Source organism: Sabethes cyaneus, chromosome 1 (genome assembly GCF_943734655.1).
Source record: "Sabethes cyaneus chromosome 1, idSabCyanKW18_F2, whole genome shotgun sequence".
NCBI classification, from domain to species: domain Eukaryota; kingdom Metazoa; phylum Arthropoda; class Insecta; order Diptera; family Culicidae; genus Sabethes; species Sabethes cyaneus.
This window is the reverse complement of record NC_071353.1, coordinates 60,977,335-61,002,534: the sequence shown is the minus strand read 5'-3', so window position 1 is coordinate 61,002,534 and position 25,200 is coordinate 60,977,335. Positions and strand designations below refer to the sequence as shown.

The following is a 25,200-nucleotide window of genomic DNA, read 5'->3' as shown; positions in this document are numbered from 1 at the left end:
GGGAGGGGTCTCTAACCATCATAAGAACCTTCCCTGGCCCCAAAAACCTCTATATGCAAATTTTCACGCTGATTGGTTCAGTAGTTTTCGATTCTATAAGGAACATCCCGACAGACAGACAGAAATCCATTTATATATATATGATTTGTTGAAATTTGGTATTTAAATTTTTTTTATTAAAACCCTTCCCCCACGTTGACGACATTTTACCGATTCGATGCCTTTTTCTCAATAGCACATTTTTGCAATTACACAATAATTTTATTTTCAAATCAAATTTGTCTAGGTTTAATCGCCGTACGAAAAAAATGGTCAATCGTTGGAACGAGTTGACTTTAACACTGTTTGTGGCGTACTTCCCAAGCACAGATATCAAATTGGTAAAGGTTTAAAAATCGTAAAGAATTTACGACCTGTTGGGAAGAAAACCACACTAGGCGATGGTGTGTTTAACTGTCATCCCTGGCTGTGAAGCACGAAGAAAATGTATGCGGAAATTTGACCTTGAAACTTTTGAAAATGAAAATTGATATAAAATACACATAATTGCTACATCTATTATTCAAAAGTATTCAAACTATCAAATTCCATTCATAATTGGCAGAGTTATTAGCGTTCAAAACTTGACCATTTTTCTAGATAGGTCTTTTGGAATGGCCCCCTATACCAGGTACCTTCCTGACGTAGACGTAGTCCTACGTCAAAATAAAGTTCTGTCTTCTTTTACCGTTTTCTCCGGTTATGTTTTGTGAACAAAGATCAAAAGTTCTTCAAGCTTCTACCAACAAAACGAAAAAAGCGACACCAACTTTTCAAAAGGACCAATCTGCAAAATGTAAACAAACCGAGTGAGAGTTTGTTTCCCTATGTTAGACCAGCAGAAAATAACTCTCACTCGGTTTGCTTACATTTTGCAGATTGGCCCTTTTGAAAAGTTGGTGCCGAAATGTGTGTTCCAATATGTTGATTAGGCCATTGCAAATCATTTTCAAAGTTTTTGTCAACCCCCCCTTGGAAATTGGCTTGAAAAATCGGGGGGCAAAAAAATAATTTGTAGGATATTAGTTAATTTTTTTTTTATAAAATCAATTGTCTGTGGGCTCTACAGCCTGAAAATCTCGAAAAATGAGTGTACGAGTTGAGTTAACGCTTCTAGCACGAAATAGAAATGGAAGTTCAAACAGTGGAATTTCCGAAACTCGGTCAAAAAAATTTTCTTTCGTTTTTGTCTTTTTGTTCGTAGATTTTTGCATGAAAAATAACAACCTATTTATTAAGAGCAAGAATGGATTTGGTTTTCAAGTTTAAATTTTAAGTAAAAATGCCTAAAATCCAATTTTTTTTGCTCGATTAAAAAATTTTCTTTGTTTTTTTTTCGCCTTCCCCTTCAGTGGCCCAACACCGGAGGGACAAAAACTTTTTTGAATATTTGTAATGGCCTTATTTTCTTTAGAAAAGATTTAAAAATCGTGTTTTTACAGGAGCGGCGTTTTATTGCATGGATTGCATATTTTATTGTATGTTTGTTCAGGCGGCACTGGAATGCTTATGGGCTCGATTGTTTTGCAGCCACTTGCCATGGTCGAATCATTACAAAATTAGTATCAAAATAAGCAGAAAAGTTTTGTAGAATGGAAATTTGGAATTAAAAATAGTGATGTTTCCAAAACTTGCAGTCGGTCATGTCCCATGACTGTTGATTAATTTTTATACGAACTCGGTATAACAAAAATAGCTCTTCGTTTCATCAGTTAACGTTCCTAAATAGAAAGTTCTCAATTTCAGAAATGTTTTTAAATAGGGGTACGCTAAAGAAACTGACTAAGAAAATGACATCGCAGCTCAGTCACTCGCGGTCTCCTGTCATCATTAAATCTAATTTGCTCAACGACGATTGTTGTGCGTGACTCTGTTCAAAGTTGGTAAAAAAAGTTCTTACAATATTTTTTCGAGTTCAACATTTAGGCGGTTTTATGAACTGTACGATACAAATTTGATTGCCTGGTGTTTTCGTTAGGCAGTACGGATCGATTTCGTGATGATACGATGATATTTGTTGCCGTTTGCTTGCAGTCAATATTTTCTGCCGCGTTCATCGACTGATACTCCGAGAGTTTTCGAGCAAAAGGTTCAGAAGGTTTCATCGAGATTCATGCCCACTTGGTTTCGACAAACCGAAAATGAGTTACCTGTCACTTCTTTAGTCAGTTTTTTAGGGTACGCATATTTCTTTCAGTGTCTTCCGTATTTTGCCATCAATGTAGTACCTTTATGAACTTTCCTGCAGTTTTTGGCCATGGTCCTCCACAAATTCAATGTTTTGCACATGTTGAATTGCCGACTTCGGAGTTTTACAACGCAATCTTTTCAAACGTTGGCCTGGGCTTTTGCCGAGCAAAGCAACGCTTTTGGCTTAAACGTCTTTCATTGACTTGACCCTTTTTTATCGACAGACTTCACAGCCGGCTGTTAGAGTACAGGACAATTACCAGGCTAGTGCAATGATTCTTCTAACGTTACTGACCGCCTAGTCGGGATTCGAACATACGACGACTGGCTTGTTAGACCAACATCGTACCTCTTACGGTTGAGCCGGCGAGCTTTTGCCGCCTAAGGGGGCTAAGGGGGGCTAAGTCCTCCCTAGGAGAGTTAGATGGTTACATTAGATATTGTTTGCATTATTTAAGCCAAGTTCAGCTGAAAATAAAAAGCTCGTTGGAAAAGTAGGCACACGACTGCCCCTTCTTCAATTAGTCAGAATTCAATCAAAACCAAACCATTAGTTGTTACGAAACAAAACTAAAATTCCATTTGTTTTGTTATTTACCTCTTTCTCACCCACACCAATGTTTTCCCGTCTGTAATTTTGCATAACTTCCGTCTATTTTAAACCCAATCAAAATTAAATCAGCACTGCCGTCGAATTCAAATTGCAGGTAGTTAGATTAACGTAAAGCTGCGTTCCTATATATCGCGCTTATCGTAGGCATTTGTTTTTCCTCCAGGTAATCGTTTCCGACAAGCCGCGGGGTGAATATTTAATCTAGTCTTTCGGAACTTCACACATTTAAATTGTGGGAAAAAGTAGTCACGAATGAAACACAGTATCCGATTCGGAGGGGCAAGCAGGTACATCGCGGGGGTGCCTATGTATTAATTAATGACTCGTGTAACTTTTACACGAGTTCTCCAAGTTGTACGATGCTACTTCCCGTAGCAGTGGTCACTTTCAAGGTCTAGTTTGCTTTGGCGCTAAAATAAGCTTGTTGTTAGCGATTTAAAGGTAACGAAATATAGGCAACAGTTACGTTTAGTGCAAAACTGACTACTTTGGCGGTGCTCGATTTCAGCTCAGCTTTGAACATGAGATTGTTTTAACTATTTGATGATTTTTCACATATTACTTCGAAAAATTATTAGTACCGTTCACCGACTGGTTCAAGCACGTGTATTTGTATTGCATTGTACGTCACTGAACTACGAACTGTGATTCGTTGCTCCATTCATTTGCTGCGTTTATTCGCCGGTAGCATCCATCGGATATCCCGTTCAATGATAAGTTGTTTCGTTCGAAACTGGCTTCCTATATAGTTTCATGTCAAGTCCAGACTGAGCGCAGCATATAAAACAAACCCCGACCGCCCTTCAGTCGCTTTTCACTCACTGCTTGTATGCAATTGAATTATGTACTAATTTTATATTTAATTTTTTCAGCTGTCGGAGAGGGGAGTGACGTAGACAACAATAATATACAAGATTTACTTAACGATACAGGTGAGTAGACAATGTTGTACACTACGCTATTGCATGCAAGTTGTTCGAAGATTGGAAACAATCTGCAGTTAAACATGTATATATTCACCACTGATATTATCGTTGAAACTGAACGAACATTTCGACAAGGCTCGTTTCCAACGACCAGTTATTTCAGCTTTTTCGAAACAGGGTTAGAGTCTATGATGAACGTTTTGTTCTGTATGTGGGTTTGGAGACTTTGCAACCATATCGAAAATTATTTCAGTTGAGTACAAATCTTGCATTTTTTTTCACACTGGAGTTTCGATATAATTTTCTTTGATTTCTTTTCTAGAAAGAAATTCTGCTCCAATATTTTAGCGGAAAGTTCTCCGGTTTGTAAAATGTTTGTTGCCACTAGGCCGTTTGAATAAAAGAGTTAGAGCAAATGCTCCCACACGATTGAAACGGGAAAAGCAAAGTAAACTGTTTTATTCATACGACCTAATATCGCAAATGCTCAATAACATGTATAATATATTGCCTAATTTTGATACTTTGCAATGCTTTTTAAATGCATGTTTCTCGTTTTTGTATTGTACATAAACCTTTTCTATTATTTTATAAACCCACCACTTTGACATGTATGCAACCGGCATACAAGTTGGATGGTAAATAGCATTCAAGTTGGCATAATGACTATATTTCAATACAATTTCATACAATCTGACTAGAGTTGTTTCAGTTGCATAGCGTTGGGCGTATTGATTTAAACAGCGCATGTATTGGGATTTCGCCCCTTAAAGTCAGTTCCAATTTTGCTGCCAGAACTGAACCTTTTATCCAAGACGGAAAAAGACATAAAACGCTAAGTGTCCTATTTTGCACGATATTTAGTTTTTGGTTGAAAAAATACAAGAAAAATTAGTCGTTAGGTTTTCGAATAATTTTCAACATTTTCATTATCTCTCATTATTTTGTGCATAGCAGTGTTGCATCCAGTGTTGCCACATGTACAGATTTATCTGGAAAAGTACAGATTTTTCCGATTTTTTTGGTACAGATTCTGTACGGTACAGATTACAGATTTTTGTCAAAAAGTACAGATAGGTACAGATTTTTTTAGGAAATCAATAGAATAGCACCTCTTGGCATGAATGCAAACAACATAAAATGTGTCTATGTTTAAATTTAACAAGAGTATGTATAAATATCATTATAGAAATAAGTAATTTGTTTAAAGCTAACAAACCAGGTTTTTCTATGCAACAAATAAACTTAGTGGTACAGATTTTTGAAAGCAAAAGTACAGATGAAAAAGGTTTTTTACCTTCCAGTACAGATGAATATGTGGCAACACTGGTTGCATCTATTATACATAAACACATGTGAAAACTATAGATAGTAGAGTAAACATAGATGAGCGAAGATGAATCCTTTGATACAAACGAATTGCCTAAACGCCTATGCGACACATGAGAATTTTACAGCGGGGCTAAAATATGATTGTCAAGTGATTATTTATTTAATAACAAAAATAAGTAGTTTCTTCCGTTACCAATTCTATCAAGAAAGTATATATTCAGCTTATCTATTATTACTATCTATAGTAATAAGTATTTTATTTCTTGATTGTTTTGGAATGTCTTTTTTCAATTTTCAGAAATTACAAGCCCATTTTGTCTACTAAAAATTTCATTCAAAAAGTATGGAATTTAATATCGATAATAAATTGCCTAAAACCTTGCAAGGCATACGGTAAAATATGACAATTTGATTTCGGCCGCTAGTTTTAATGGGACCTTTCTTTGCAATGGCCAGGCCAACTGCGCGGCATGTACTGCAGGACTATTACAAGGAATCAAGTGGAACCTGAAATCTGAAATGATACCTTCTCTTCTCCTCTGTTGGGTACTCTTACCACTGTGTCCATTATTTTGAACTATTGTGGTATGCCCCGTTTTATTAGTTTACTATACGCTTCAAGCTTACCTATCACTTATTAAGGAAGTGACAGGCTGATAGCTGGAGCGAGACATGTGCCAATTAGGGATGACTAGGTTTATGAACCTAGTTATCCTGATCGGCGACGCAAACCAGATCTCCCCTTTTTGAGCTACTGCAGTCTGCGTATTATTTGTGCTCCACAATTGCAGAGCAAGTGTTCCAAGGTTAAATATCATCTTGTACGAAACCGTGACTCCGAAGATGATATTTGCTCGTACAATGTCCTGTCGCAAGACCGGTAGGCTTGCTGAGATCTCTTTATTGAGACTCAGCAACCTTTGAGTAACCCAGGGTGAATACTCGACGTTATATATTTTTAGATTGTTTGAGCGATTGTACAACCATCCTACTGGCCATAACTGTTCGGCTCTCCTTTTGTTTCAGCCCACCCTCCAGCACACCGTCAGAGATCAGGCAGAGGTAATCTCTACCCGTGAGTGGAGAGTTGGAGCCACATCTTCGTTTGTCGACTCACAACGGGTCGGCATGTTGAGGATAGACGATGATCAGGACTGAACCTCAGCTAGCGCATCGTTCAAGTCCTGTTCCTCCCCTACTCTCCTCTCCACCTCATTCGTTTCTTTGTTTTTTTCGGCAGAGAGAGCTTGCACGGTAAGAAATCGTCCACTGCATCAGGGACCAGCTTGATGCAGCAAGGGAAAATTGCTGTGGAGGGCGCCCTGGTACTCCACAGGCTCCTTTGCGGCGAGAGAATTTATAGAACCTCCTCCACCATTCATCCCTCGGCACGGGTCGCGTCACACCTTGGATTAGGGGTTTATCCATTCAAGTTTTTACATAGTAGCCATGGATAACAACTATTACAACCATCTCCTTTAGGGGCTTTGGACCCTCTGCTTTGGTTCCTGGGAGTCGAGAGAACCGTCCTGCAGGCGGAGAGTTTACACTTCAGCCTTCGTATGAGTGCTCCCTTCTCTGTTCGCATACGACCCTAGTTTCCACTGGTTGTCCGATTTCCACTAATGAACGTACCTCGGACGGTACCACGAGGAGGTAGAGATTTGCTGAATAAGAGGCTGTGGAACCTCATGGTGGTTCTGGAGCGCATTATTCAACCATTTACCATCCTATTGATTAACGTTTGGTTGATTGGCTCTTTTCAATTGTTTATCGAGATAAGCGATCGCTCACTTGTAAGCAAGCGATCACTTGTTTGCAAGATCTTGTGTGTCAAACATGAAATGATCATCAATGTTTTTACTGGGCAATTTTTTGGTAATATGTGGAATAAGACATGTCATAGACATGTAATTGAATTTGGATCCTCGATAATAATAGTGGCGAGTCACCAGAGGCCATGACCAGAGCCGTAGCGTGACATTGCGGCGCCCTTAACGGAGACGCAATTTGGCACCCCTTCGTATTCTAAATCAGTGTTTTTTCCGAATTTATCATTTTTTTTAGTCGTACAATCGTGCACTATTCGTAGAGTGTCCCTCATCCAGTATTTCACTGTACTTAAAGTATGCATTTAAAATGAGCTGATTTTAGCGATTTTCTATGCGGTTCACCGGGTGGTTAATTGACCAATGTATGTATTGCCAATCGTAGCAACCCTGTTGTGTACAGAAAAAAATGGCACCAGTATCAGTTGATTTGCAACTGCAATGGCGAATATTATCAAGCATAAACGCTCGATACTTTATTCGTACTGCCAGCTCCACCCCGAAGCGAAGAAATTAGATATCGTGAGGCACTTCGTGTTCGCCGAATATAACCGATCCGACATTTACAACATCCTCTCCCTTCTGGAGGAAGGCGAGAGCGCTCCATGGAAGTCTGATTCCGGCCGCCTAACGGTGAAGTGTGACCGTGAAGTGCAGCCGAAGATTAAGAAGAAGATCGAGAGCAAAATGGCGTCATCGTTCCGCGCCTTAAACAGTGAAGTAATGCCTGACCAAAATGGACATTTTTATGCGAAAGCATCAGTAAATGTCGCCCGTTTCTGAACGGCAAGCAATCATGTCTGACAATCAGCAAGAAGGGAATGTCTAAGATGCTGTTTTATCCTTCGGGACTTGCGGTAAAAGGGAAGATATACAGTATGAAGCTATCGGAAGTTACCACTAAGCTTACGATCAACAAAAGAGGCTGACAAAAGAGGGTGACGGTCTCTTACAAGGGGAGAGAAAGGTTCCAATGGGTAAAGGGGTGCGTTTTTTTGCATTTGGAATGATTGCAGTTGTACAATTTGTTTTATTTCTGAAAGGGGGAATAGGGTGGCCTTTAAAAAGGGGGAGGTTCAAAAACGTAAAAAAGGCTCTGCGTCGATTTATAGGGATTACTGAAAAGAGGACAGATTTACAAGTGGTTGGGGGGCAACGTGAGAGGAACTAACATAGGGAGTAGGCATATTCAAATGAAAAGAAAAGGTTTTGTTTCTTGCATTATGAGAGTTTTCGTTACAAAAACAGATGTACAAGTGACTGAATGACAAAAGAGCCCCGAGTGAGATCGGGCAATCAGCTAGTGTTCAATAAAAATTTAATGGTGTCTTGCAACGCTGGAATGTGTTTTTTATATAAGTCGCAAAGCTTCTATTGGAATTTAGATCAACAATCCGCTCGTTCATTTATGGGAAGCTTAACCTTTCGACTGACCATTGTGTTCCACAGTTCCAATTATGTTATTTCAAGTGCCATCGAGTTCCCATATTCCAGATTATCCCTGTTTCAAAATTAGATCTAATTACACACTCAAGGACTGAAGTGGTTATAAAATCAGCGAATTCTAGCGCTCGATGCACCAAGGATTGAGGTCGCAATCCGGTATTGATCTATTCATTGATAATCAGTCAATTATTGTGTTTACAAACATTGCTATTGTATCGGATTGATTGCTGTCATAAACTGATCAGCCCAAGGGCGCATGCAACGGGCATGCCGTTTCTACGACCAACGGTAAGCAACTGGGATAATAATTAATTATTTCCATTTCTCGCTGTTGCTGCAACGCAGATTCATCAACCGTAAAGTTTGCATTCGTCAAGGTAGTGATTTCTGGAGAAAAGTCACATTCTGCCTTCTTGTTGAATAAGGGTTTTAGCTCAAGTGAGGTAATAATCAAGTCAAATGAGCGACTGATTTGATCAAATATGTAGCGATCGAATCTGAAACACGAAGTATTCAATAATGGTATGTTTGTTCCTTGAAACTTGCGTAATTTGGCCTGCATTTATGCTGCAGAGACCTACGTAGCCCACGTCAACCATGCGGCCGTGTCTTGTACACAACCCCACTGGTTTTTTAGCCTTGCTTAGGTTGGCGATGGCCCAACCTTTCCCGGTAGGGCGGAGCTGTGGCTTGTGTTGGAAGGGTTCTTATTCTTGGGCACCGCATGCCCGTTGTTGGGGGCATACCATTCCATGGTTTAAACCAGACCTTTCTTAGCGAGCTTCAACTATTTCATATGTTTGAAAATGTCTGCCACCTTTCTTTCCCTTTGCGATTACCGATTCCGATTCGTCGTCCGTCACCATGCAATCGTGTACTTTGGCCATGTTCTTCTGTCTATCGTCGCGATATGAAGTCAAAACTCGTTAGTCGACAGTCCATGTTCAGATTTTTGAAATGCAAATCAAATTTTGATCGCAACACTCTTTACATTCCCTGTGTTTTACGATCTTTGAAACTATGCATTCATACGCATTTGCAGACCAATTAGTAATGTATTTCTATGTAATAGTTGAAGTTGGATATGGTGTAAATTTTCCTGTATTTTGTATGCATGGAATGTTATTCTAATGTTTATATTTGCACTCGTGGTATTGCAAATCATCATTTCTATCACTAACGCTTTTGTGTAGTGCACTGACTAATTTGTGTTTCGTGTTTTTTTTTCTTTCTTTTCGATTACCTTTTCAGATTCAGAACTTTCCTCCCTATCGCATGTTGGTAAGTGTCGCTTTCAATGTATTTTTTGTTCAGATATATTGTTTTTTGATTTGGTTATATTGCAACATCGCAACCGGTAAGCATTTGTGTTCTGTACTATATAGCATCAATATTGTTTTTGTCATTATCATATTAATATCAGTTCATAGATCGTTTTGTGGCAAAATAAAAAAAGGTAAAATGCTGGAAAAGTTTCTCTTGTTGTGTTAAATCGCATATACCGCACTCCGTTCATTGACCACCTGGGTGCTTAAAGCCGCATATTACGCTGATAAGAAAAAGAATTTCAGAAGCACACTTCGACTTGATGTCAAGCTTTGTTCGATAATCAGCTAAATCCAAAATTATTTGCAAAGCCTTGTGGTATGGGAGGGAATTGTTTGGATGTTGTTTTTAAGCTGTAGTACCCTCTTGTGAGACAGATAAGCCTAAAGAAACCGCCTCTTCATTCTGTTTTACGCTTACGTCTGGTGTACTGTTTAGCCACCGCCACAGATGTTCTGCCGATAATATCCATGGCATCGCCAAAGCAGACGAATTGACTGGATTTGTTGAAGATCATGCCCCACGTGTTGATATCCATTCAGTTCATAATATCTAGTAGCGCTATGTTGAACAGCTGGCATGCGAGACCATTACCTTGACGAAGCCCTCTGTGTGATTCGAATGAACTTGATAATCCACCCGAAATCCGAACACGGCACTGTGTACCATCCATCGTCGATTGAATCACTTTCATGAGCTTCCTGAACCGTTGTAGACCGATCTTCGACAAAGCCGGCTTGATACGTTTTCACAAATCTGTTCGCAATTGGTGTCAGTCGGCGGAAAATGTTTTGGGGCAGCACTTTATAGACGGCAGTCAGAGCGGTGATCGCTCGATAGTTCTCACAGTCCAACTTGGCACCCTTTTTATTGATGGGCCAGATAATCCCATCTTTCCACTCCTCCGGTAGCTGTTCCATATCTCAAATTCTAACAAGTGGCCGGTGCATACAAACGGTCAGCTTTTCTAGTCCAATTTTAGTAAGCTCCGCTCCGATGCCATCTTTGCCAGCTAATTTGTTGTTCTTTAGCTGCATCATGACCTTCTTTACTTCGCCTATCGTTGACGCTGGCACCACTGCCGTAGCGCTCCATATGGGCGCTGTTCAGGTGTTCGTCGAAGTGCTGCTACCACCTACAAATAACCTCACGATTGTCTGTCGGAATACTGTCATTCTTATCCCGACACATTTCGGCTCGTGGCACAAAGCCTTTGCGGGATCCGTTCAGTTTCTGGTAGAACTTTCGCGTTTCCTGATAACTGCTCCAGCCCTGGATGTTCCTGCTCTCCCAGGTAGCGCTTTTTCTCCTGAAAGATTTGGTTTCGCAGCATCTTCTTCTGTTTGTGTCTTTCCACATTCTGACGTGTCGCGCATCTTGGCCGCCCGCGCAGCGTTCTCTTCATCCATGACCCTTCTATAATTATCATCAAACCAATCGTTTCGCTGATTCCGTGTCACACCCCCGATGGAGCTATCCGATACACTGCTGATGGCTTTTTTGATGCCTTTCCAACAGTCCTCGAGAGAGGCTTCGTCCAGTTTGTCACCTTCCGGCAGCGCAGCTTCGAGTAAATGCGGCGACGTCTGGCTTCTTCAGCCGCGCGAGATATAACTGATGCTGACGTCGGTACCGAATGTTGTTCACAACAGAGAGTTTTGGGCGCATGTTAACCAAGTGGTCCGAGTCAACTTTAGCGCTTCGACAGGATCTGACGTCGATTACGTCTAAGAAATGCCGACAGTAGATCGATCTGAGATTATGTCTGATTTGGTGGCCTCCAAATGTACTTGTAAAGGATTCTGTGCTGGAAGAAGCTACTACGTACGGCCATGTTCTTGGAGGCGGCAAAGTCGATAAGTCTTAGGCCATTGGTCAGCTGGTGTGTGCTGAACCTTCCAATCACCGGTTTGTGTTCCTCCTCCTGGCCGACCTGAGCATTGAAATCCCCGATGACGATCTTGCTGTCATGTTTTGGGCAGCGGTATTTTTTTACTTTCCAACTGCGGGTGGAATTCATTTTTGTCGTCATCGGTACTTCTAAGGTAAGAACTGTGCACGTTGTTGATGGTTATTTTGAGAAACCGGCCCTTGATTCTCAACCTACACGTTTGAGAATTGATTGGCCACTTCCCAAACAGCCATTTCAGCATCTCGGCCATCACTGTGAAGCTGTACACAGCTCGTGTGTGTTGCCGCAGCTCTGGTAGATGGTATGTCTCTCTCTGAACGTACGAACCGTTGAGCTTTTCCAGCACACCTCTTGCAGCGCTACGACGTCGTACTTGCGGCTCTTCAATACGTCGAAGAGCACTCGAGTGCTCCCTTTGAAGTTGAGAGATTGGCAGTTCCACCTCCCAAATTTACATGGTTCCAATCGGATAACAAGGAAATTCGGTTGTTCCAATCCTTTCCTTGTTATTCGTTCACTGCTTTAGTTTTTTCGTAGTGGCGGCTTGCAAAGCATCCTTCTGTTTTGCCGGAGGGCCAACGAAGTTAGAAAGAGCCGTCCTTCCCTGCCAGAATATTAGCTTGGCTTCCACCGGGGTTGGTTACCCGATCTCCACCAAGGTTGCTCGTATCCCGGCTGGCACCACGAGGCGGTAGAGACATGAGTTGCTGAATAAGGAGCTGTGAACTACTGTAGTGTCTATTTTATGCCTACAGGTGTACAATGCACCGACGGTACGCATTAGTCAGCCGTTTTACAAGCCTCACCGGATTACAGTTACAGCGTATTCATAAATTATTTAGTTTAGCTAATGAATTCGCTATTAGTAAGAAATCACACACGAGTTCGAATCAGTCAGTGCTCGAAAAAATGACAGAAATGCATGAAGGAAAATATAAAATAGATTCAGCGCATACAGTTTTACTCCTGGTCGTATTCTTTTATTTGTCAGCCCATGGATATGACTACTGAACTGCTGACAGTTTTTGTCTTTCTCAGTTTTCTGTCCTTCAAAACAATTCATTTATGAATTGCAGTACTCAATGATCGGTTCGACCAACCTGTCAGTCAATTTTTTTGCTCTTGACTGATATTTTAGATCTCAAAGTTTGGTATTTCAAACTGCATGCTTTTGAAAATTAACCAAAACCTGGCTGAAGAAAATTAATTAAAAGTTCAGAGCAATGTTTACGTTTATTGTAATTTCGTTTGCCGTTATCAGAAGTTCAAAATGAATAACACGAGTGTTGTTCAGAGAACAACACGAACACAAATGCAAGTGATTCGCTCGAATCGTTGGTCTCAAGCTGGCAATGCTGAGTTCATTTCATCTGTACCGGGTGGCTCTGTAGCCGCAAGGTTACCGAGTCTGCTTTGACAAGCGAATGGGTGTGGGTTCGAATCTTAGTAGAATCAGGCCATTCGATGTCAAAGTGACTTTAGCATGGGTTCTCTGGCCCCTCATCACCCTTCCTTCATGCTGAGTTCTACATTATCCCGAAGACGCTTCTTATGATTAGTATACTGGTATGAGGACCTAATGAGGTAATGGTTTTGAACCTCAGGAGGACTCACAGGTGCTAACTATAACGAGGCGAAACAGGTTTGGTATAGTGGGACATGCATCGAAGCATGGGTAAAACCCTCAACACATAAGCACGCATAAAAAAAATATAAACTTATCGTTTACTCAATAACGATAAAGCACAGAAATGCAGTGCAGAATACAGCATACACCCGGGCAACATTACAATAGATCAATAATGTTGTGGTCAAAGTGATAAGCCCACACAAAAAAAATCTGTACCTAGGACAGGACATGACATGTGACTTCTTCTTCTTCTTCTTGTTTTTGTTTTGGGGATTCCCTTTCAAAATTTACTACGGCCCGCGAAAAGTGTTTCCAAGAATGCAGCTGCAGTTTATGATAGAAGCCTCTCGTCCTAGTTGATCACTAATTACACAAAAGTAGATCCAATCTGATCGAATAATACTTACATTTCGATTTGGTTTGTTTTATGTTAACACGCCACGATAAAAAAAACTCTTAAAAACCTAGTAACGTGAAAAACTTGATTGTTTCAGGGTTTGCTGTGGTTTCCAGCAGCACTTTTGCGCTTCCCTTGTGAATTTTTGTTTCTACAGTTGCACGCATGAAATCAGCCAATCAGGAAGCTGGCTCTTTTTTTACAGCAATTTGGCTCTTTTGCGATACAACGTGTCATGTCCTGTCCTAGATCTGTACTAGAAACAGCAAAGAATAAGCAGTATATTGCATCAATTCAGACGTATATTGCAATAATTGAGCACGAGATTTCTAAGCACTGGCTCTAGAAATGCTTTTATCCCAGAATTGATCGAAGATGTTTTATTTAATTAGCCGCACCAGTTAACTGTTGACAATTATTGTCAATTAAATTGTCATATGTTGTCAAAAAAATAAATTATCAAAATGAATAACAATTCATTTCGTTTGATGTAATTCTTTAGGACAATGCAAATATTACGTTTAGAAACAATACGCCGCCCTTTGCGTCCGGTTTTTTTTCCTGTCAACATTATCAATCTGGCAGAGCACGAGTTCGGATTGTGCCTTTTGTTCGAACGTGCCTTGCGGAAACCTTTCCGACGAATAGTGTATATCGCAATCACAGCGGTGCCCCTCGAGATGGCTTCTGTTTTGTCTCCGGATTGTCTGTTCGATTATTATTTTTCCACTTACATTGATGTAGCATGGAAAATTGACCGAACGAAGCAAGCACGTGGCTAGTCGATGGTCCGGGTGTTGAACAGCTGGAAAACTACTGGACGGGTATCATTATGGGAAGTTGGAAAAGACACTGTTATTGAAAATTAGTTTATTTAAGCAATTTTTTAAGTAGTTGTGGTAATTTTTTTTCTTAAAGAGCATGACTTCGCATAGTGTATTTGCATTGCGAGGGACGCACGATTTCCATTAGTTTTTCGCAAGCGCGTGAAATTTTTTTTTTCAGAGCAGGTATCCGTTGAAGTTAATTAGGGTACGGGAGGGTATTTCCAGCCCATTAAGCGGTAGCCTGAACAATATTCAGGAATTACGTTGAAACTATATTTATTCGAGACAAGTTTTTTATACCAGTTGATAGAATAATATTTACTGAATATCGGCGTGTATTTTGGTCTTAATAAAACGCTACTGAATTTGAGTTATAGTCGCGAGACATGATGAAGTCGCTGCGGCTAAATTGAGCCCATTTTCTATAGTGGTGTCTGTGTTTTTTAAATCCGACAGGTCGAAATAGCTAGCACAGCGATTAAATGTTTTCAAAAACAGGTCAAAACAGAGACCGAAGGGTCTCTTGTCGCTATTGCCTAAATTCCGGGCTCACTGAAGATAATTAGTTTTGCAGTGACAACCGCTTGCTGCTAGCACTACTGTATCATTGAATCGTTTAAATACATTAGCGCCAGTTGTCCGTCAAATACCAGCTATGTCAATACGATAGAAGCATTTCAGGCCTCATATATTGGTAGTAGTGTAAATAACGTACCATATGCTGGAATTAAAAACAAAATGCTGCTAATGGCTAGTGAATGAAAATTGATTTATATTTTCATATCAGAGGGGAATTTTGTGTTCTACCGTGATAAAAAGAAGTAGAATTGTTCTGTGATAGCATATTCACAGCTGTTTAGTTTCTAGAATAAGTAAAATTGATCATAATTGTGTTTTCCAACCCATCATCGAGAGCGGATACGCGTAAGCGATTGCTGCTGGTTTTTTCAGCCTGGTTACGTGCTAATGGAAAAACAGTGGTATTGATGTTTATTGAATAAAATTTAGCAAATTACTTACATTTTTATGAAAATAGTTATAGCACATTAAAGCCTATGAGTGCTACATTCGTTTCAGTATTGTTATATAGCGGCAAAGTTTTTATTTGGGAAAGTGTAGCCAAAAAAAATAATGCATGCCGAAATTAGTAGCGTGATGGGAATACCCTCCCGTGCCCTACTAGGACGATTACTGTTTTCTTTCGAGTGCAGTGATAGCCAAGCAATAGCTTGGCAAATACCATTTGTCGTTGAATGGAAATTTCCCTCCTCTGCAAAAGTAAGAACTGTGAGTTCGATATGTGATGGAATAGTTGATATTATGTATGTGTTTTGCATATACCTGTAATACCTGATAAATGATAACTAGAAAACTAATCCATTTTAAGATGAGCACTGCTCTGAAGATAAATAAAAACAAAATTGTCGAAATTGAGGATCGATTTAAGTTAAATTTCTAACATTTTATGTTACATACATATTTGCTGACAGCATTAGAGTAGCATAAAAACAGGTTTCTGAAAACTTTGATAATCATTTACTTGCAAGCAAATTTACTCACCTTTTTATATATTATTTTATGATACACACCATGTGACCGGCTACCGTGTTTTGTCCCATCATTTCTGATCAATGTAAGTAATTAATCACAGGTATACTCTGAAAATTTCTTTGAAAATATTCTGAAAAAAAAATGGGAAATTCAGAGCAAGTTCCAAACAAAAGAGTAGCTCACTGCGCTGGTCTTTTACATTGTTTATACTATTTTTGTTTTGAGGGAAGTTATTGTCATATTTTATATTGAATTCAGGAATTATTCTTCATCAGAAATTATTTTTCACTTCCCCCACAAGTAATTCGTATTCCTCAATTCATGATCGCTGGTAATATTAAACTCGATTGACGTCAGTTTTATAAAAAAATGAAATCGAACTCATATGTCTACACTAACCTTTGGCAACTTAGAAACAGCTGTGTTCCACTTGGCGAAATACATGGGCAATCCCAACAACGTGTCGTGTGGAGTCTTTCATCTGTTCGCGGAAAACTGCAGGTTAGCGGGAAAAACATTAATTTGTGTTAACTTGTCGTCTGCTCGGAGCAGTAAACGACGTGCGCGCGTGGGTGATCTTTGCAATACGAGCCGCTTAGACACGATGGCGGCGATGAAAAGTGAAATTGAAAGTGCTCTTCCAAAATAAAAGGAAAAACTTTGTCGTTTTCGCAATTTACGATGCCGCATTGCGAATAGCGTTGTACGTTTCTCAACGGAGCACTTCTTAATAGTCGGTAAGTCTGCTCTAGCTGGATTGGATCAGAGTTATTTTTGGCCACTGGCCAAAAAAAAGTGTGTTAGCTGCCGGAAAAAAGGCGGCGAAATTGTGATACATGCTGGAAAGCGGCAGATCTGTTGTTGTAACGTAGGTAGTATGTCTAGTTAATTATTATTACCGACGATATGAAGCGGAGTGGGAGCATATGTCGACCAACATTTGAAAAGGGCGGATAAGCCAACTGTCAAAAAATAACTCTCGCTCGGTCTGTTTGACGTTTGGCTTATCCGCTTTTTTCAAATGTTGGTCGACATATGTTGTTAAACATATGGAAAAGCTACCGCCAAAAGAATGAATGGGAGCTTAAAAATGCGTTCCTATGTCGTTTATGTAAACGTCGAATGGCTATTGGATGAACAAGTATGATTTCACTGAATCATAACAAATTCTCAGAAAGAAAAATACGCCCGAAAAGATCGATTTTTCTCGGTAATAAGACGTTTTCCGGCATCAGATCTTGACACGGTGCACTTTCTGTGTAAGTACAAATTCAAGGCTATCGGTGTGAGTAATTCCTCGGAATTACTCGAAATTAAGCAGTTTAATTTCACAGAATTAGGTCCTAAACAGTAAGCCAAAACACTTACGAAGCGTCAGGCCTACTCAGCACAGCTCAGTGCTCATTGCTCAGGCGGATATGCTGAAGAAGAGATCGAATACGGCCTAACATGTGCACGGAGAAAAATATTTTGCTCGTGGATTGACATCAGAAGATTTTGCCTCACGCACAACTTTTATCGTGCGCACTACGTTAACCTACTAACTTTACTACTGCTATTTTCATACTTTCCATGTGCAGCGGTGCCCTTTACAGTCGCAACATTGCATGACGTCAAACCGATTTTGTCTGTTTTGCTACCGGACGGTTTAGAATTTAACTTATTCGTAGTAACGTTTGATAGGATCGTGGAAAACTAGGTTGATCGGATTTCCTAATAGCATTAGCAATAACAGTTTGAAGGTTGCCCCGGTTTTCTTAAATCGACAGAGCACTTTTCCGTTGGCTCAAACTGAAGAGTTCGATGACGCTTGTTTTGATTTTATTGATTTCTCATCGGTACCATTCAAAGAGTTGGTTGACATTTTGATAACAAGCTGGAAGGGATCGTCTAATTCTTGTTGCAACTCTTAGTCTTAGTAATGTTTAACAAGTGGGGGTGAGTAGAACGGTTCTGTAAGGCTATTGCGGCTCAGAAATAGGGAATAGTCGCTCGTCTGTTTGACGTCAATCACGTCAAGAGACGAAGATCGTGCTGGAACGCTGCTTTGTTGATACAATTTGTTGCGGTGTGGGTCACTGACTTGAACTGGAAACAAGTGTCGGCATTGAACCAAGCTTCCATGCTATCGAGTGATGTTTATGAATTTTCACACACTATCGTTTCTAGTCTTTTCCTGCCCTCAGCAACATGGAACGGTTTGAAATTATTTTAAATGTTGCAATGCAGGTCGAACTGATAGCAAATAGCAGAGGGATAGATTTCCCTCTGTTACAACAGCACTTGTACCAATGGTTGGGGAAATAATGTAAACAAGGCTTTGTTGCTAGGACAGTCAGGCCCCTGTTTGTCGCGGATGTGTATATTACAAAGCTTCATTTTACGCTACTGGATGATGAGAAAAACAACATCTTTTTAATTTCATCACATCCTGTTCAACCAGTGTAAACTATTCTGGAAAGAGCGCAACTCTACTGGACAGCTAGTGCAGATTCACACTGTACGGTGAATGATCTTGCGAGCGTTGAACTAGAAGTGCATCGCTGCATATGGTGCTTTCATATTATTTTTGTTGACGTGGACTATGTCAGTTTTTGCTCGAATCTTCCTTGGGGGCTGAATGATTACGTTTGACAGTAAATATGTTTTGAATTTCTAGCTCGTGTGAGTAATCAATGTAGTATGTAAATGTACATATACACATGCTACATCTGCATATTCTCTATACGTTTATACATTGACTATAGGTAAATGTTCAAAACTTCCAAATGATATTTTCTATGTCTCTGCGTATTTTTTCTCGTTGTTACTGAAATAGGATCTGTGATTTTTAATAACTTTAAAGCTAATGGATCAAATTTTAAGAATAAATTTAACCCCGAAACTTATTATCTATTTGATTTATCACTTGTGTTTGTCATAAGGCGTGGTCAAAGTACTATTTCGCGGTAATGAATCTATGCAAGAAAAAGGTGTGGCCTGGATGGAAACCCGCGTCACATGTTTCGAAAATGATTATCATCATGTGTTATTGATAACTGCACAAACACTGAACAGCAAATTCATTCATCGGAAGAGTACGGAAAAAATAATAATCATGGCGAAGAAAGCTGAGGTTTTGTTATGTTCGTTTTGATTTATTCATCTATAAGCGCTGAGTGGAAACATGCGCAATATGATCGATCATAGCAGCACATTTGCTTACTTTTAGCGTTTAACCGAGCAGCTGTTCATAGCATATTGCCCCGTCGACGGTATAGTTACCGCCGATTGGCGCGACGATTTGTAGGCGACTGTTTGAAATCACGCTTGCTTTTTTACACCGTCTGTTGCCAAGCGGCGTTTCGCATTACCGTGGCTCACATTTCTTCAAATGTTGATTTAACTTTACTGGGAAGGTAATCCCCGCTCGTCCATTCGTTTGCGGTGTGATTTTCTTTACACTTCGGTCAGGCGCTTCACCGTCCCACCAAATGCGGGCGACCTACACGATTCCGTTTCCTTCAGCAAAATCACATGGTCTGCTATCTCTGATTTCATGTCAGCTGGTGTATGTGTGAACGCGGTTTCATTTCAAGGCACGATCGTGGCGGTTGGCGACTGTCTTGTTTCAGTCAATAGAGAAAAGTGTGGCACGAATACGTTTTTGCAGTAAAGTGAAAGGCATTGTCTGCACAAAAAAAAAGAAAATATGAGAAAAAATATCGAGTGGCCACACTACACCTGAGTCAGTGTCAATATTGCCCCACTGTCCTCTACTGTGGGAAAGTGTGAACATGGTTGGCATGAATATGAAACCGAAGCACCACGCGCCAAGTGCACCTAGAATAAGCGTTACAACACTGTTATTTAAATGGTGCTACTCGTAAAATTGAAACTGACCTTTTTTGCTAGCCTGATAAGAAACTCGTCTGTATGTACATAGAGCTTTGTCTATCATCTAAGAGGCTATTTATTTTAGTACTCACCAATTGCGTTCCTTGTGAAATGATTGAGTAATTCTCGTTGAAACGGGACTACTACTGGCACGAGGTCTTCAAATAGTAGAACTTTTGTTATTTATTGGTTGAAAATTGTTAAAACATGAGAATTACACTTTTAATACATATGGTACAGTTCTGCAATGAAGAAGAATAATTGGGCTTTCAAATGGAGCAAAAAAATTGATGGTGTTATTTGTTAGTTGTTTCACTGCAAATTTAGAAAATATCTCATGATGTAGATATCAAGGTTTGCTAAAATTTTCATATTTTTTTAAACTGTCGGGCCCCTTGGCGAACGAGGGATCCACTGTGTCGAGTAGAGATGGTCGGGTAGCGGAAAATTTGCCCGAAACCCGCACCCGTACCCGTACCCGCCGGGATCGGGTCGGGTTCGGGTATTGAAAAAAAATAATTTGCGGGTTCGGGTCGGGTGCGGGTTCTTAATTTTTGTTTTTGAAATCGGGTACGGGTCGGGTCGGGTATCCCTATTGACCACACTTAACACTAAAGATGGTCGGGTACCCGGGCCCGTCCCGTACCCGTCGGGTTGCGGTCGGGTTCGGGTATCAAAAATAATAAACTTGCGGGTTCGGGTCGGGTACGGGTCTTCAATTTTTTTCTTGATCGGGTACGGGTCGGGTTCGGGTATTCAAATCTTCATACCCGACCATCTCTAGTGTCGAGGTATTAAAAGTGCAAATCTCATTTTTAACCATTTTCAACCAATCAAGTACAAAAGTTCTAATATTTGAAGACCTCGTGTCAGTAGCATTGGCGTAGCTAGGAAATTTCCCTGGAGGGGGCCTAGGGGGTGCCTTCCAAAAAAATTTTGATTATGATCTCTGGCTGTCACCGATAGCACAAGGTTTTGTAGGAAAATATCAGGCGGGCTTGATGAGGGTCCGCGCAAGTACCAGAAATGTCGGGAGTACAACCTGTCCGCGCATCATATCTTTATTGATTTCAATGCAACACACGATACAGTCGATCGAGACCAACTATGGCAGATAATGCACGAACACGATTTTCCGAATAAACTGATGCAACTGAGTAGAGCTACATTGGAGGGAGTGTTGTGTTTTGTGTGCATCTCGGGGATACTTTCGAGTTACTTTGAGATGCGTCGAAAGTTGGGACAAGGTGACGGCTTATTTTGCATGCTATTCAACATCGCACTTGAAGGGGTGATCCGACGAAATCGGAATCTAGGACGAGTGTTCTAAACATAAATGCGGCCAAGACCAAATACTCAAAGGAAACAAACGCGTGCCTCTCGCGGACGGTAACTGTTGATGGCGAAGAACTAGAAGTGGCAGATGGGTTCGTGTATTTGGGATTGCTGGTGCACACGGACACCAACACTAGTAAGGGGATCTAGTTGCGCATTTAAGCGGGAAATTAGGCTTTCTTTGCCCTTCGCAAAACGCTAGGTATACCCTATGTTCGAGCGAACGATATTTGGCGGTGTACACACTGAAAGCGAAGAGTAACGGACACGTACGAATAATGAGCTACAACCACTGTTTGGAGAGATTGCCATCGTCATCTGGCGAAAGTCAGTAGGCTACAGTGCGACGAAAACAGTTCTCTTTAACAACTGCACCAGCATCAGGAACAGGAAGACTCAACGTGCAAGATGGCTCGACTAGGTCGAAAGTGATTTGCGACTTCTGTGACTGGGAAATTCGCGACGAGTGGTCCAAGATGCAGTTGAATGGAGACGAACCCTTGAAACAGCATGCGCCAGGATGGCTACTAAGCTAGTTAATTTTAAGTATAACCTCTTAAAATACAGTAAGAAGTGTCAACAAATCGATTTCCTTTGCGTTTGAGTAATTCTCACTGAAACGAGGTCACTACCGACACGAGGTCTTCAAATATTGGAACTTTTGCGCATAGTTGGTTGAAAATGGTTAAAAAATAAGAATTACACTTTTGATACCTCGAAACAGTGGACCCCTCGCCAAGGGGGCTAGGAGTTTCAAAAATAGTTGAATTTTTAGCAAACCTTGAGATCTATATCATGTGAAATTTCATAAATTTGCCATGAAACAACTAATAAATGACCCGGTTCTGTAAAGAAGAACGGGGCTTTCAAATGGAGTAAAAAAAATTTTGACGGCCATCTTGGATTTGGTCGCCATGTTAGATTTTATCAAAAAACGGGCGTTTTCACCATGAGCCCATCAACCGATATTCATTTTAAGACCACCATTGGAAAGCTGAGAAAAAATGCTATAAGAAACATCATTATGACGACTTGAAAATGTACCATACAGTAAATAGCTCTAATGACGTCCACCGAGGGATGGAAAATCAACGTTTTTGATCAAATCAAATCTATTGTGCTACATCTTGCTCGAGAACGCCTCGTACTGAGCTTTGTTGAGATGAACTAGCTTTAGCTTATCTGGAACTCTTCTAAGCCTAAGTGCCCCAATTGTTTTCCTGGTTGAGTCGGTCAAACGCTTTTTAAAAGCCAACGAACACCAGTAGAAGACAATCCTGGAACTCGTTGATCTGCTCTAATCTGATACTTTCAGAGTAATATAAAGCACCGTAATGCCATGCCACTCATCGGATTAGTTGAGTCTCCCTTTTTCAGTGACTTTGGTCAATATGCTTTGTATCCCGGAAAAGCTGCGGTTTCTCATGTATTGCTGATAATAGCTGATGCATCATCTGGGTTTACACAGATGGTCCAGCATTGAGCATCTCGTACTCCTACGTCGACTAGGGAGTTAGTCCGTGCTCTCTTGTGCCGCCTTGTTTTGTAGCCCTCTCCTGTTCGGTGTATCGTAGGCTGGCAGCTGTCTTAGTCGCTCTGGTTCACCTTCGCTCAATGCCGGCTTTTGTGTCTCTGTGCTCGTCGACCTTTCTCCAAGTTTCATCTGAAATCCACTTTCTCCGCCCGCTGCGTACTTTGCCGAGAGTTTTGTTACTGGTCGGGCTGAGGACGTTCTTGATGCTGGACAGTTCTACCAGATAGCAGTGCCTAGGCTAAGGATTCAAGTTCTTCTACAAAACCCTTTTTCACTTCGGGATTCCCAATCCCAATTCTAATTGGCGGAAAGTAGCGGTAGTGTTCATACCTAAGGCAAATATAAAAGACAAACCCTTTCATAAGGCTTTCAGACCAGTAAGTCCAACATCAACGCTTTTCAAGTTGATGGAGAAAAACATGAATAACTATATCCGCAATCAGTTTTTAAATAACTCTCCGTTGCATGGAAACCAACAACATGGTAAATCGCACTGCACTGCTTAGTGGCGTCAATTCAGAAATCGCTCGAGACGGAACTTTGTGCTTTCCTTTATATTGAAGACGCTTTCGATAACACGTCCTTCACTTCAATTATTACGGTTCTCTTTCAAGCCGGAATCGACTGGAGGGCCTGATCATCCACCTGGAACCAACTAATTGTTATGTTGTTAGATGTTAACAAGATTGTCATACTACTAAAAAATCCTGGGGCGTCCTTGTAGGTTTTCGCAATGTTCGGCACTCAAATCAAGTTACCTTACCGATAAATTTTCTCTTAATGCCGTGGGTGCCAAATTTGGCACTTAGTTCCTAATTTTGCGCACCAAATATGATTTTTTTCCATGTTGGGTATTTTTATCACTGCGACCATTTGTTTGATCTGTTGTGATATATCCCCGTTTTATGATAGCTATATTGTCAAGATGACGCACTACTATCAGAAGCGATTGTCATTGTTTGACTAATAGCATTTGTCCAGGCCGGTGATGCACTTCGGATGAAGTGCACTACTGCGCTGGGAGTTGTTCTCCAAATATCAGATGATTCTAACAGGTCTTTGTCGAAGAACCTTAAACTTTTATTAAGAATTGCCGGACATTTGCATAACAGGTGTTTCTAGTCTTCTTTTTCTATGCCGCAGAAGCGACATATATCATCTTGAAGTCTTCCCATAAGCTTCAGATGATAGCGGCTCGGACAATGTCCTGTTATAAGACCAGTATAAATGCTTAGCTTAGATCTTTCTTTGAAAGCTCCAGGATTTTACGAGTCATAGAAATGTTTGGAGAGATAAACCGTTTTGACTGCCTAGCATTGAAAGTGTTATTCCAATTTGATTCCACTTTTATACATTCCCATGCTTTTAGCTCCATTGAAGCAGAGGGCTCAGCTCCTACGAATGGATGAGATGATCCGAATATTGCGAGCGCATCAGCTCTTTCATTTCCATCGATTCCACAGTGACCTGGGTACAAGTTGACTTGGTTACGACAAGACAATTTTTGGAGTGATTGAACACATTCCCAGACATGGGGGGCCCTGTAGCCGCAAGGTTACCGAGTCTGCTTTGTCAAGCGAATGGTTATGGGTTCGAACCTTAGTAGAATCAGTCCATTCGATGTCAAACTAATTTTAGCATGGGTTTATTCTCAGGCCCCTCACCCACCCTTCCTTCATGCTGAATTCTATGTTATCCCGATATGGCCTATTGACAGTGCAAAAATGAGACCCTTATTTGCGCAGGGCTATAATTGGGGACAGCGCTGTCATATGGAACGAGGTGGGTAAAGTAGAGAAAAGCATTGAAGGAAGGGTACCCAATTACACACAAGCACGCATAAAATTCAATAAGCATATCGCGCACTCAATAGCGATTATAGCAAAAAATAAATGCAGTGCGGTTTATACAGTAAACACCCGGGCGATATTACAATAGATCAAACGATACTGGTCGCAGTGATGAGTCCATACAGGAAAAAAAAGATATGTTTTGATGTGCATATCGCCGACTTTAGAGTGTTTAGAGCTGCTTGGCTGTCGGACATGATGCATATATTTGAATGTCTATAGTTCCTGTGCAAGCACACAATCATGCAGTACAGAATTGCTTGTATTTCTGCTTGGAACACAGTTGGCCATCTGCCCATTGGAATTGACATGTCAATTCCTGAACCATTTACTCCTGCTCTCACTTTATTGTCCATTCTAGAACCATCTGTATAGAAAACAATAGAGCCTGAACGAAGATCGGGACCATCATTGTCCCAAGTATCACGCGTAGGTTCAAATACACGAAATATTCGATGAAAATTGTATTTTTATTGTATTTTTTTGCCATCCAGTCCTCATTATTGATAACAAGAGCATTAATACTAATTGTTTTAAAATACTAAGATGACCTGTTAGATCACCTTCAACGAGGTCCACAGACCTCT

The 25,200-nt window shown here is 40.6% G+C and overlaps 1 protein-coding gene across 1 annotated transcript in view; it reads left to right on the top strand.

Annotated features, from left to right (window-relative positions):
• Positions 1 to 25,200, top strand: part of LOC128745734 (uncharacterized) — a 202,420-nt gene that overhangs the window by 96,316 nt on the left and 80,904 nt on the right. Inside the window, exons 3-4 of the mRNA XM_053842815.1 lie at positions 3,715 to 3,774; positions 9,627 to 9,656. Coding sequence (XP_053698790.1) covers positions 3,715 to 3,774; positions 9,627 to 9,656 — 90 coding nt within the window. The remainder of the gene's footprint in view (positions 1 to 3,714; positions 3,775 to 9,626; positions 9,657 to 25,200) is intronic.